At 35.6% G+C, this 13,078-nt stretch overlaps 1 protein-coding gene across 2 annotated transcripts in view; it reads left to right on the top strand.

The window, feature by feature from the left end:
• SEPTIN7 (septin 7) overlaps positions 1-12,348 on the top strand; it is a 63,411-nt gene extending 51,063 nt beyond the window's left edge. Inside the window, exons 9-14 of one of the 2 annotated variants that reach the window (XM_018075484.2) lie at positions 1,066-1,117; positions 1,930-2,055; positions 6,210-6,230; positions 8,994-9,129; positions 10,638-10,777; positions 11,322-12,346. In XM_018075484.2, the coding sequence (XP_017930973.1) occupies positions 1,066-1,117; positions 1,930-2,055; positions 6,210-6,230; positions 8,994-9,129; positions 10,638-10,777; positions 11,322-11,361 (515 nt within the window). In that variant the 3' untranslated portion in view covers positions 11,362-12,346. Of the gene's footprint in view, positions 1-1,065; positions 1,118-1,929; positions 2,056-6,209; positions 6,231-8,993; positions 9,130-10,637; positions 10,778-11,321 lie in introns of both variants that reach the window. The other variant, XM_018075485.3, reaches the window with a different exon arrangement.
• The last annotated feature ends 730 nt before the right edge of the window (positions 12,349-13,078 follow it).

The raw sequence follows: 13,078 nt of genomic DNA, 5'->3' as shown, positions 1-13,078 counted from the left end.
TCTTTATTTTAAAACAAATCTGTTAAAGGCTTCATGTTCATGATTGTACAACTTTGGGACGGGAAGAGCTAGCCTAACTAAAAGCAACCTCTTTAAGTGGCTTTCAGTCTGTTAGCCAAGGACAGAATACTCAGAAATGATGCTTTTTTGGAAGTATGACTTCATTTACTATCTGAGTGGAATTTACCAGTCTGTAAAACCATGGAATGAAATAATGCAGGAGTGCAGATACAAGACAAACACACACAGAGTCTATGTTCTGCACTTTTCTGTGGGATTCACTGAACTTACTTGGGCTATTTGAATTCCTTCTTCCTGTTTTTTCCCTTCCTTCCCACGAAAATGTATGTCTTTACTTCAGGGACATGTTGGAAACCTGCCTTTCTTTTGTGTGCGCTTTTCTATGTTGCCTTCTCTGTCTGCACACCAGAGAGTTCTGGGGGTGCACATTTTTCCCCAGTGTCATTTCATTATCTATCAAGGAAATGCCACTCAGAATCAGCCTCTTCTACATTACTAGGGTGATAGGCACAGTGGAATAGGTGGAATCTAATGACAGCTGCCCATTCTCTCTTGATGTGTGGGTAGGTGCATCAAATTAAATACACAACCTTCCTTTCCTTAGTTAATGAAGAACTAAATCCACATAAAAATTAAAATGAAGACTTCTACAACTCATTTAGTGGGGAAGGGGGAAATAGATTGCATTAAGTCTGTCTTTTAAAGGGTTTTGGATATAGCTGGATCTAGACTGGGGTCTACAGTTAGTGTCTGATCCTTAGACAACTGTGCTGGCAGGGCCTCCAAAGGATCAAAAAGTTAAACTGACAAAACTATGTTTCTGTTGTGGTAGCTTATTCTGCTGTACTGACTCAGAGTACAGTTTGTCAGTGTGGCTCAGGGGAGCATAGGAACTCTGCTAGTAAGATACTGTTAACACGTTTTTTCAGTAAGGAAAGGCTGGAAGTAATCTATTGTTGGAATGAATGTAGATGGATGACATCTTACCTCTATAAGGCACATATTTTGGTTGGCATCTCAACAAAAGTTTACTTTTTTTTGCAGTTGAAAATGGTGAACACTGTGACTTCACAATTCTGAGGAACATGTTGATAAGGTAAGGAACTTACAGGTAACATTAACACTGTCTGGTATGTCTGAGAGCTTGGGAAGTCATATATTGGAGAAAAAAGGATTTGAGATACTGAGTTCATGTTAATCCCTGTATTTTTAATTGTAAACAGTATCTTACACTTTATGATACCTTGTTTATCGACATATTTGCAAGCAGTAGTGTTGGTAAGGACTTTTTTTTTTTGTAATAGTTCTCTTTACTTCGTGATTGCTTGTTCTTGAAAACTGTGATAAGCTATAGGAAACTGAGTTGTCTGTTAGTGCTGATGTGTGCTTAGTTGTAGTGATGTGTACTTACTTGTAGGCATTTTTCAAAATATTTGCAGTGCTGCAGTTGTCTACAGCAAGGCTGCCTGTGCTTCACTGTGTTAGGTGCCAAGTCCTATACTCACACCAGTTCACTAGGTGACATCTGCTGCAACAACTCTGAGTTTGATTATTAAGTTTTTATTTTCTCCAGGCTGACAATGGAAAATCATGAAAGGAAGCTCATGCTTGTAAATCAGTCTTTAACTTTACGTTTAGCTTTTGTAAACTTTAAAGATAGCAACTAGGAAGTTTTGGCTTGTCGTTTGCCTGACATGCTTTTTCTCACCCGCTACAGTAGTAATACACAGTTTTCACATCTGTCCTGACAGCTCTAATTTGATTGTTGGAATGACAACATTGTGTGGAATGGGACTTTAATGGAGGGATGTAATTTAATTAAGTCAGTCTCCAAAATGAACATGGACTGATTTTTCAGATAGTATTTTGTATTAGTGCACTAATCTGATAAATTACCCTTATTGACAGAACTCATATGCAGGACCTGAAGGATGTCACTAACAATGTACATTATGAGAACTACAGAAGCAGAAAACTGGCAGCTGTTACATACAACGGTGTTGACAACAACAAAAATAAAGGGCAGCTAACAAAGTAAGTTCCTGTTAAGGTTGTATTGCACTTTAATATTTTTACTCTGCTTTTTTGGTTGTTTGCTTTTGTGAACACGTGGTGTGATTTTTGGTTTTGGGGTTTTTGGGGAGAGGTGGTGGTGGTTTTGTTTGTAAATAGCCTCCAGTCAGTTGCTTCTTTGCTGTGTGTGAACGCTGTAGGCCTCTTGTTTATTTACAATCGGGTTTTTTTTTTCTATTTCACTAAGGTTTATGCTAGTTTAACTGAACATGTTAAATACTGGCTTTTAGTTAGATTCAGTTCTGAACAGAATCCTTACATTTACTCTTGCAGTTTTATTTCACTGGTACTTACTGCAAAGTTCTTGTGCATTAGTGTTTCTATTTTGGTTTATATGCTATTTTTGGGATTATTGGGTTTTTTGCATGAATTATCCATACTCTTTGTTAGGGATGTCTTTGAGAAGAATGGGTTAATATTTGTTTGGAAACTTTGAAAATCCAGACCTGCTACTGTCATCTTTGAAATGCTGCTCTGGCTACTTATATGGCTGCTTATCATGTCAGGGAAGTTCTTGCAGCATCATCTTTTGTGAGAAGAGTTACAGTGCAGCATTTTGGAGCTTTTTTTTTAACTCTTGTCATTTTAATTACCTCTGACAGCAAGTTATTTGCCAACCTAATGAAGTTATTGGAAGATTTAGAAGTGGGCTCTACTGTATTCTACATTGCATACTGCTGTTTAAGAACAGCTACATTCTTAAGTATTTTACCTGCTCTGCATGCACTAATTGCATCAAAGTAATTAGTTGTTAAATAATTAATAATTAGTGATATTCTTACCTTTTGTACTATATTTAAGTACAAATTTCTCAATCAAAATATAGGGTACTATTCTTTTCAGCTAATGCTATGCAAAATTACAGCTGTTCTTCCTGAGGAAGATTCCTGAAATTAAATGGCAATATCTGCTATTTCCATTCATATGGCAGCTACAAAGCCATTTTTCACTAAAGTGTCTATTTTACACCATCTTAATGCTTTGAATGTGGCTGTGAGGGAATGGTTTAAGTGAACATGATTTAGTTTCATCTAGTGTGAGCCTACACGAGACTTCCCTGCTCAGCACTGACAAAAAATGTAATAGTTTCTGTCAGTTATATCAACTCTTCAGAAGTGTACTTGAATTTAGGTAAAGTTTATCAAGTCTTAAAAAGACTACTTTGCAAATATGTGTATCCATAACACTGTGGTTACTACTTCTTACTGTCATGTTTTTTGCCATCCTATTATCCCTCACTCATATCTCAAGGCTTCTGAGTACACAGAGCAAGTATATCAGGTGATAATGTAGTAACAGTAGTGCAGAACAGAAAATTCTCTATTTTCTTCAGGACTCTAACTTGCTATTACTATGCTTTTTACTGTACTGTGATTTGCTATTACTGTACTGAAAAGTGAAACCTTTTTTTTTTCCCATTGTCATTCGGGTTATCAAAGGAAGTTGTTTAGATTTTTGTGTGTGTGTGTGTGTTTTAATACTGGGGGGGTTTTATATACCTTTCAAAATCTTAATGTTTTCCTTAGACTTTTAAAAATCTGAATTTTGGTGACAACACTTTCACCGTTTTTTGTTGTGTGCCTGCTTAGATTGCTGTTAGTCTGCATCTACATACTCAGTCTGGCATTGAAATAAGGACTGGTTATTCTGCATTCTTAAAAATTTTAAAATTATTTTTTATTCCTGTATTGCAGACATAGCAAGATGTTATTTTATACAAAAATCCATCTGCGAGTAGGTTGCAAAACTCTTTTTGCAATCTTCAGTCCCCCTGCCCCAGTCAGTTGCTGATAGCATTGCTGATACTTCCTTTTGAGGCAGAATATGCACAAAGAGGATCTAGAATTACTGTGTTTCTGAAGCATGCTTACCTTGCATCTCCTGCCACCTCAGATCACTGTGCTGTCCCACCTGAGTATTTCCAGGGGACCATGCTTTCTGGAACAATTTTCTCCTTTAGAAATTTGTTGCTCAGAGCATTGCAGCAGTGCAGCTCAGAGATGAATAAATACAACTGGTGCTCTTTGCTATCAATTTTTGGGTTTGGGGTTTTTTCCAAGCGAGTTTTTGCTGTTTGTTTGATTCAACCATCTGAAAGATCATAAAACCTCTTTTAAATCTGTAAGGAATATTTTGAACCTTTTTCTAGAGTTTGTTTCCTGAAACATAGGATGACTTAATAAGTAAATACATAAAATTCTTGAATGCATGTACTGGGTATGAGTCAGCTGATGCTATTCTTGTCTTGTTACATTATCCATATGTTGAGTTGCAGCAATTTTTTTAAGCTTTAACATGCTTTTTTTGGCTTCAATGTTTTTTGTGGATTTCAATCTAGAATAGTTGAAGCTGAATAGAAGGAATTTTCCTACTAACCATGCACCCCCTGAAAATTCAGGGGGATGAACAGATATTAACAGTTTATCTGTGCCTCCCCTCAGGAATTTTACGCTTGCCTGCTTGCCTTTTGAAAGTGTCTGTGTCTCAAAATGGGGCAATATTTGACTTGTCTTCTGGGAATCTGATTGTTTCATGGGAGACAGATCCTGTATCTCTGTGTGAGAATGGAGACATGCTCTGATGCTGTCTGGTGGTATTACAAGCATATGGTTAAACACAGATATAACTAACCTCTGGCTCTGGAAATTCCTAAGCAGCTGTTTATTGGAAACTGGGAGGGTAGGCATAAGAGGAGATGTACATGCAGTGGTGCTTGTAGTTTTCCAAAGGTTTCTCCTGCTGGCAGCTGTTCTGAATTGACCTTTTGTACCTTTAAAACAGCTGTATTTTTATGATCTTAATAGATCTTAGTTTTTCATGCAGCTGTTAACATATTTCTTTGAACAAAAATGCACACGTGAAAACAGATAGAAGTATGTGCTACAAGTTTTAATAATACTGTGTAGATAAATTGAAACATGTTTTTTTCTGTACAGTTAATAATTTTATCTCTGATTTGTCTCCTTTGGTTTGGTGAAACTCTGCTGTTCTGTAAGTAACTTGTTAACCTAAGAGCAGTCCAGAGCATTTATTTTCCATGTTTATATAGGGGTTTTTGTATTTTAGGCTTGGTCTGATTTTTTTAAATTTTCAACATAATCCCAACAATTAAAAAAATAAAATAAAATGTCAGGGGTAGTCTTCACATATGTGGATAACTTGTCTCTTTAAATTTTGTTGTAATTGTCATTTCACACGTACTATGTGATGTGAGAAAATGGCATTTGGTCTGAAATTTAAAAGTTGTAATTTGAGAAGTCTTTTTCGTTTGCTGTATGAAGCTGCTATCTTCAGTGGGTTTAAAAGTCAAGTCTTATTTTGTACATCATAAAGATGTGCCTTATCCATCTACTCATGTGTTCAATGCAGGGTAACAAATACACAATGCTCAGGTCCTTCTGACTGCTAAGCCCAGACTACTTCTAGCTCCTTCTGCCTGTATTTTTAGTGAATTTCGTGAAATGGTTCCAATGTTATAAGCCCATCTCACAGGATGGTGAGACTTAATATCAGAGCTTGCTTTTTCAGCCCTTTTTTCCCCTCCCGCGGCATCAGTGCTGCGCTGAGCCGAGGCACGCTGGGGAAGCATCCCGGTGCCCCGGGGAGGTGACTCTGCAGCCGAGCCGGCCCGAGCCGCCGCTGAGACCTCTGCTGGCCGTGCGATCCAAGTGCTCTTCCTGCTGCACCAGAACATTCCCGGGGGCTCAATACAGTGGCCTCTGCTAGCTGACAAATTCTAAATGAAGAGATAAGCCTCGAGATGGCATTGGTTTCCGAAAACTTGTGTAGAGCAAGTGGTTGTTCGTGTCACTAAAATATTTAAAATCACTCTAAAAACATAGATATTTTGAGGAAACTAATTCTGAAAGCATCTGCACATCAAACCTGTGTTAATATTGACATGGTGTAGTGGTTAACTGACTGAACTTTAAATAAATGTAGCAAGCTTTAACTAACAGTCTTTCCTTTTAGTATGAAAAATTTGCTTTCTGGGGAGCACATAATTAGCTTTAGGAATCTATTATTAATGAATTTACTTTTTTAATTATTGCTTTTTGTTTTTGTGGTTTTATTTAAGCATGCTAAGCTAAGCCTCTGTATTTTTTGTTTTTTAGATTTGACACAGTTGAAGGCATGTAAGTGGTCATTTAAATTTTTCCAAACAACGTAAAGACAAAAATTCTATAAACACAAAAAGGATTTAACTGTTTAATGTTTCAAATTTAAAACAGTTTCCTGTTATCCCGCTCTTGGCATTGTTTTTTTTCCCCTAGCAGTTGGTTTGTTTTTTTTTTTTTTCTAAAGCTCTGCTATTGTAAACTTTAGGAATTTATAAATACTTTCAGTGGCAAATATCTCTGTAAAAACCCATCCTCTTTAGAAACTTTCTGGCTAAGACTCAAGACAAATTTGGTCAAATTTCAAAAATCAGTAGAAGTGCATAAATTGTGTAATTCCACCAGTTTCTATCCATAGTTCCATCATTTTTATATAGAATTAGTGGAATTTTCATCTTTATCTGTAAATTTACAACTTTTTATTGAATTGGGGATTTAGTAACTTAAATCTTTTCTGACTGTGATTTTATCTTATTACTGGCTTGCAGAGGTTCCACTTGGGGCATATCTAGAATAATTTTTATCTTTTGAAGAATAACTTAGAGGGCTGTTTTAGCACACATCGTCCTAAATCAATTCAATGTTTTACATCTTTGTTTAGTGGTTTGTTTGGGTTTTTTTGCTTCAGCTCTTTTTTTTTTTTGGTGTTTTTGTTTGTTTGTTTGTTGGTTTGTTTTGTTTAAGTCCCTTGTATAATTTTTTTCCTGAAATACAGGGTGATATGCTTCTACCCATGTCACATACATTGGACCTAATAAAAACAGTTGTGACTGTGTTGTAAAGCTCTCAGCTGTAAATGCTTGCTTGTTAGTTCATCAAATTTTCTGTGCAGTCTGATTTTTTTTTTACTGCCTTCTCAAATACAACTTGTGTGACATCCCCATTAGATTAAGTTGTAAACCAAAGGACAGTTCTGCTCCCCTTTCAAGTCAAGACTGCACCAATGATTCCTCAGTATTCAGTCTACTTCCTAGATTAATTTTTGAAGAGCAGATACATTTGAGAACTTTACACTTCTAAAAGATAACAAGAGGAAAATAGTCTTGTTTTGACAGCTGCTTAGCTTCCACAAGTACTGCTATTTACCTCTTCCTTCACTTCCTTATTATTTTTCTGTATTATTCTACTTCACCTGTGTATAACCATTAATTTTTTCCTGGAAAAGATTGCTAGCACTGGCCTTTTGAAGGACTCAAGTAAAAATTAGTCTGAGGATCAGACTAATTCAGTGCTGTACATTGTACAGCATCTAACTCATAAGTCCAGGCTTCGCAAATATTAGTTCAGATTCTGTCTAATTTTATTTTTTTAATGGAAATGCCATTTTCATCCTCCTCACCCCCACCAATTTTTAACTTTAAAATACTGATGTTTGAGAAAGAAATTGTATGGGCTCGACTTGATATGGCATTGCTTACTTTCACTGTATGGCTAGTTGGTGAAAATGGGTGAGCAGAAAGGATGAAATGAGCCAATAATAGTCAGACTAAATCTTGGCTATGCTTGATATGAAACTTCCATTCCTTTAAGAATGAGTCGCAAATTCTGAATCAAAAAAGATATTGCTAATTATGTTTCAATCCTCATTGGAAATTAGTCAAAACTTTTCTCCCTTTAAAATGCCTTTTCTCCACGATTTGAATCAGAACAGGGCTTTTTTTGTTTGTTTTGTTGGTTTGTTGGGTTTTTTTAAGAAATGAAAACAAAAATCTTATTTTTAATAGGGCTTAGGCTTGCTACCTCCATTTACAATTTGCTGGTCTGACTGACTTTTGCATACATTACAGTAGATATCGTCTGCTGTTTGATTGTAACAGTTCTAAATATATTCAGTTCTTCGTTTTTACCAACACAGTGGTTAAAACTTTGCCATTTTAAGCTGTACATACTCAAAACTGAAACAAGAGGCCAGTGATTTGTTTTGATTGCTCTTTGTTGAACAGCATAGTCTTACAAGACTCTATGTAGCAATCATCACTAGATCATAATCATCCTGTTTTATTCAGTACTTAATGTGAAACTTGCTATTTAAAACCCATATCACCATAACATGGATAGCAGGCTTATACAGCTTTCAAAATTCAGTAGAATCCAGAAAGTAGTTACCATGAAGTGTATGGAAAAATTAAAAATAATGTACATTATTTTTATACATAAAGTTTATTAGTAGCTTTTTAAAGGAAAATCTTCCAACTAACACTTGGGTAAAATACTGATGTTCAGTTGCCCAAACCTTTTTCGTGAAGCTGATACCTCTTCAAAACCATGACCACAGTATTCAACATAATTGTAATGTTAACTTACTCTTGGGCTCACTTGGAACAGTGAAGATTTAGAGAGAAAATGGGACTTCAGTCTGCAGTGCTCTTAAATTTTTTATTATGTCCATTAATTTTTGTATATATTTGAATGGGAAAGAACAAGACGCCTGAAGATCACTTGGAAGATGCTAATTTTTGTTGTTCTTGTTGTAATATTGATTTCCTCTATTCCCATCACCAGGTGGTTCTACAGATAGAAAGTCAAGAGTTTCTGTTAACTTAGATGTAATGTGAATCAAATGTGGGGGAGGAAAGGATACTGTATGAGATGTCTTTTTGAGTAAAGCTTAATTAAACAGTTAAAATAATAATGCAAATTGAATTTAAACTAGCAGTGCCTACACCGACGTATTTATGTTAATGCTTCAGCATTTTTATCTTGCTTTTTCCAGATACCCTAATGTAACAGACAGGGAAAAAAGTTCTTATTCACTAACTCCTTCTTCTGGATTTATGGCAGGAGCCCATTGGCACAGATGGAGGAGGAAAGGAGGGAGCATGTAGCCAAAATGAAAAAAATGGAAATGGAAATGGAGCAGGTGTTTGAGATGAAAGTCAAAGAAAAAGTTCAGAAACTGAAGGACTCTGAAGCTGAGGTAATCAAAATGTCTTAAACCCCAATATGCGTGAGGCTGTACAAGTGTAGAGATAGCACATTTTACCAAGACTTTCCAACATAATAATTCATTCCATAGTTGGATTTTATGGGTAAAGACAAACAACACAATTTTTCTTTCTCAGCGTGTTATCTTTGCTGAAATGGTGTAAACCTGAACTTAAAATACAATTTTAATGTTCACATGCATTCTATTTTTATTTTCACAGTCATAGTATGTTAAAATACTCTTTAACTTTCTTACCTTCTTCTTCTCCTCCCTTTTCTTTGAAATATTTTGGGACTATTTTATTCCATGTGATTTTAAAAAGTCTTGAGACTTTTAGGGCTTACATAAGCTAATGTAGTAATGATCACTTGCTGTGCATATTGCAAAAGCATTTCAGGAATTGGATATGATATTTATAAGGCATTATTTAAATGAGAATTACTAGGCTAAGGAAGAGTCAGGGCTATGTTTTTGTTACTGTTCTGGTTATCATTTGAACAAATTTAATGGATATTTAATTTCTGTCATCTTCAGGTGAAGTCCTCACAGTGAAGCTTTTTTTACAGATTTCAAGGGACCCCGAAAGATCTTTTCAAGGGACTATTATAAGTAGAAGTTTAAGCAAAACTAATTTCCTAATTTTTGAGAAAGCAGCTTCTCACAAGAATCCTAATAGAGAAGTTCAGAACTGCTGAAGTTCCTAAAGAAAGTTTGGCTCTAAATTTGAGGAAAAGTGAGGAAACTTGGAAGAGTAGTTGAAATGCTTGGCAGCCTAGGTACTGTAAGGAGCCAAGGCATACTGGATCAGAGGGGAAAAAAATCAATCTAATTTTTTTTTCTCCTTTTTTTTTTGAGAACTAAATAGATAAGGATATAAATGCTAAGATACACCAGTCAGCAATTTAAGGATTTTAAAGCTAGATATTTTATCTGGGTCATGGTTTTTGTAGTAACTGGATTTATCCTTCCTCAATTTCTGTCTCAAATCTTTCTGAACCTATTTATACTTCTGGCCTCCACACTCTCCTTGTTATATGAAAAACAAACAAAAATATTTCTGGTTTTCATGTACTATCTCATGACTTTTTGACTGAGTGTATCCTGTGATACCAATTTTTAAATGTCCATGCAATTCATTCCTTTTTTTTTCCTTCACTATTCATGGCTTCATAAACTTCTGTTGTATTTATCTAAATGTAGAAAATTAGGTAATAGACACTGCTGAGTATAAAGCCTGTAAAAAAAAATGTAGAAAAGGAAATATGTTTTGGGGTATTTTCTGTTAACTATAAAATGAAGCTACGGGATTAACACTCTTTTGGTTTCTGTTATTGGCAGTACCTATGACCTTAGAGTTTTTAGTCTGAGTCACTTTCTCTGAAGAAAAAATATACTGCATTTTCTTGCATTTATAAGTATAGTTGCCGATCTTTGTTATTGCAGCTCCAAAAGTCACAGTGTTTGCTGCACCTAATGACTCTGTTCATTGCTTCCTATAGCTGCAGCGACGCCATGAACAAATGAAAAAGAATTTGGAGGCACAACACAAAGAATTAGAGGAAAAGCGTCGCCAGTTTGAGGACGAGAAAGCAAACTGGGAAGCTCAACAACGTATTTTGGAACAACAGAATTCTTCCAGGTAAATTGGAGTCTTGTCCTGCAGTTGAAAGTAAAAGTTCTGTAGCTTTCTGCTAAAAGGCAGTTTCTGAGATAATAATGGTCCATGGCCATTGACCACTGCGGAAGTGTCACTTAAAAGCCAAGAAAAATCATGAGCTGCTTTTAGCTACAAAGGAGCATATATCAGCAGTATTGGGAAGATTATTAGCTTCTAAAGCAGATTTTAATCTGCAAAAACGTTATCCACACACAACTATATGTAAAAAAAAAAAGTCTATATTTGAAAGCTACATTGCATCAGACTTCTCAGGGATGCAGAATTAAAGTTTTGAGAATTAAAATGTTTAATTCCTCTAGTCCTTGGGAGGGAAAATCTGGTGATCACTGCATTGCTTGACTCACACAGTGCAAGGACTGTGTACATAACAAGGTTCATACGTTGTGTTGCAACCAATTAAGCTTTATAAAATGCGTGTTTTAAAAGTTGACTATTAGTAATTTTAAAAAAATCAGAACATGCATGCGTTATTTAACAAACTTTTTTTTTTTAAATGTCATTTTAGAACCTTGGAAAAGAATAAGAAGAAAGGGAAGATATTTTAAATGCATCATTTTGACCACCAGTTATGTATTAGTTGCCAATATGCCAACCTGGACATCAGTGTTTGTTGGATCCGTTTGACCAATTTTGCACCAGTTGTATCCATAGTAATGGATTTAACAGCATGACAAATTTTTGTTAATTTTGATGGAGAATGAGATGCCTTGAATTGTCTAGGGTGTTGTGTACTTGGAAAAATAACAGCTCTAAGTACCTTTTTTAACTTTTTTTTTTTCAACAGGTGTCATTTTAATGCAGAAGAAAACATTTTACTGTTGTACAATCATGTTCTGGTGGTTTAACGGTTTACAGGATATTAAAAAATGCAGGACTCTAGACGGTTTTTAGTGAGGATAAATTGCCATAATATGATGCAAACAATGCTTCTCTATTATTATTATTATACATGAATTCCATTCAGTGCAGCATATACAATAATGTAATTTAGTCTAACACAGTTGACCCTATTTTTGACACTTCCATTGTTTAAAAGGACACATGGAAAAACAGAAGTTGTAAGCTTACAGTGCACCTAAGCTTTTTATAACAACCCTTTTATGTTTTGGATTCTTTAAATATATGCTATTCTCATTTAGTAACTTCTTTAGCCAGAAGGATCTCATTACTGCTTCATTTTTTGTAATAACATTTAATTTAGATATTTTTCCATATATTGGCCCTCCTAAATAGAATATAGCTTCTTTCATATGGTAGGAACCAGTGAGTAAAACTTTCCTTTAACTCCCTTTTTACATTTTATGGTAAGTAGCAGGAAAACGCATTTATAGGTCATTTCTAGGCAAAATTGTGGAGTTAACTACCAACCTGTTTCTACCTGTGTGCAGTCTTTCTTTATTTTACTAGAAATGGGAAAATGGCCTCGAGAAAAAAAATCACCATTTTGCATTTAGCTGTATTCATATACTGCATTTCTGTATTTTTGTTTGTATTGTAAAAAGTTACATAATAAACAATGTTGTGATGTAACATGCTGCTGCGTCAGAAATTTTAACGGACTTGAACAGCTGAATACTTCCCTGGGAAACGTTTGAACTTTCTCTCTTCTGTCTGGACTTGACTGACCCGTATCTTTGATTCGTCTGAGGAATTACTTAAATGTGTAGAAAACCCCGTTTCCGTGGTCATGCTCTGACTTGGCAGAACACGTGTATCTGTCATGCCCAGGAGAGGGCACCAAGCGTCGGCAAACCCCGCGCTGTGTCCCACCGGCTCCCCTTCTGGCAGTCCTGCTTTTCACACTGTCTTTTACGGAGGATCTAGTGAGGTGGGTGTGTAACAACACATTTGCAGCCTCTTCGGGTTAACTGTATCAATTCTGATAAATGCAATAGCTAGGAAGTTGATAGTTAAAATACACCCTGTAAGTTGTTAAAAAGTTGATGGGGATTTCTTATGTCTCTGCCTATGGAATAATGAAGAATGTCTAATTTTTTTTCAGATGTCCCTTGTGTTATCCCTGCTGTCAGTCTGTTTCTGCTCATTTTTATTTTACCTGAGTTATGCTTACAGAAATGTGATTTATTCATCTAGCTTCCCAAAGAAACGAAGGCATTTTCAGTCGTCTGCTTAAAGGCCTCCTTATAACTCATTTCATATGTACTGCCTATCTCTTGCCAGAGATTATCACTTACTGATTATCAGTAGGTGGAGATCACTTTCCCTTTCAAGTAAACAGAACTGCAAAATCTGATCTTTATT

The sequence above is a fragment of the Manacus vitellinus genome, unplaced genomic scaffold (assembly GCF_001715985.3).
Source record: "Manacus vitellinus isolate BGI_N305 unplaced genomic scaffold, ASM171598v3 scaffold_3_pilon, whole genome shotgun sequence".
Lineage (NCBI taxonomy): Eukaryota > Metazoa > Chordata > Aves > Passeriformes > Pipridae > Manacus > Manacus vitellinus.
The sequence above is the reverse complement of the archived record's forward strand: the minus strand, read 5'-3'. Positions and strand labels throughout refer to the sequence as shown.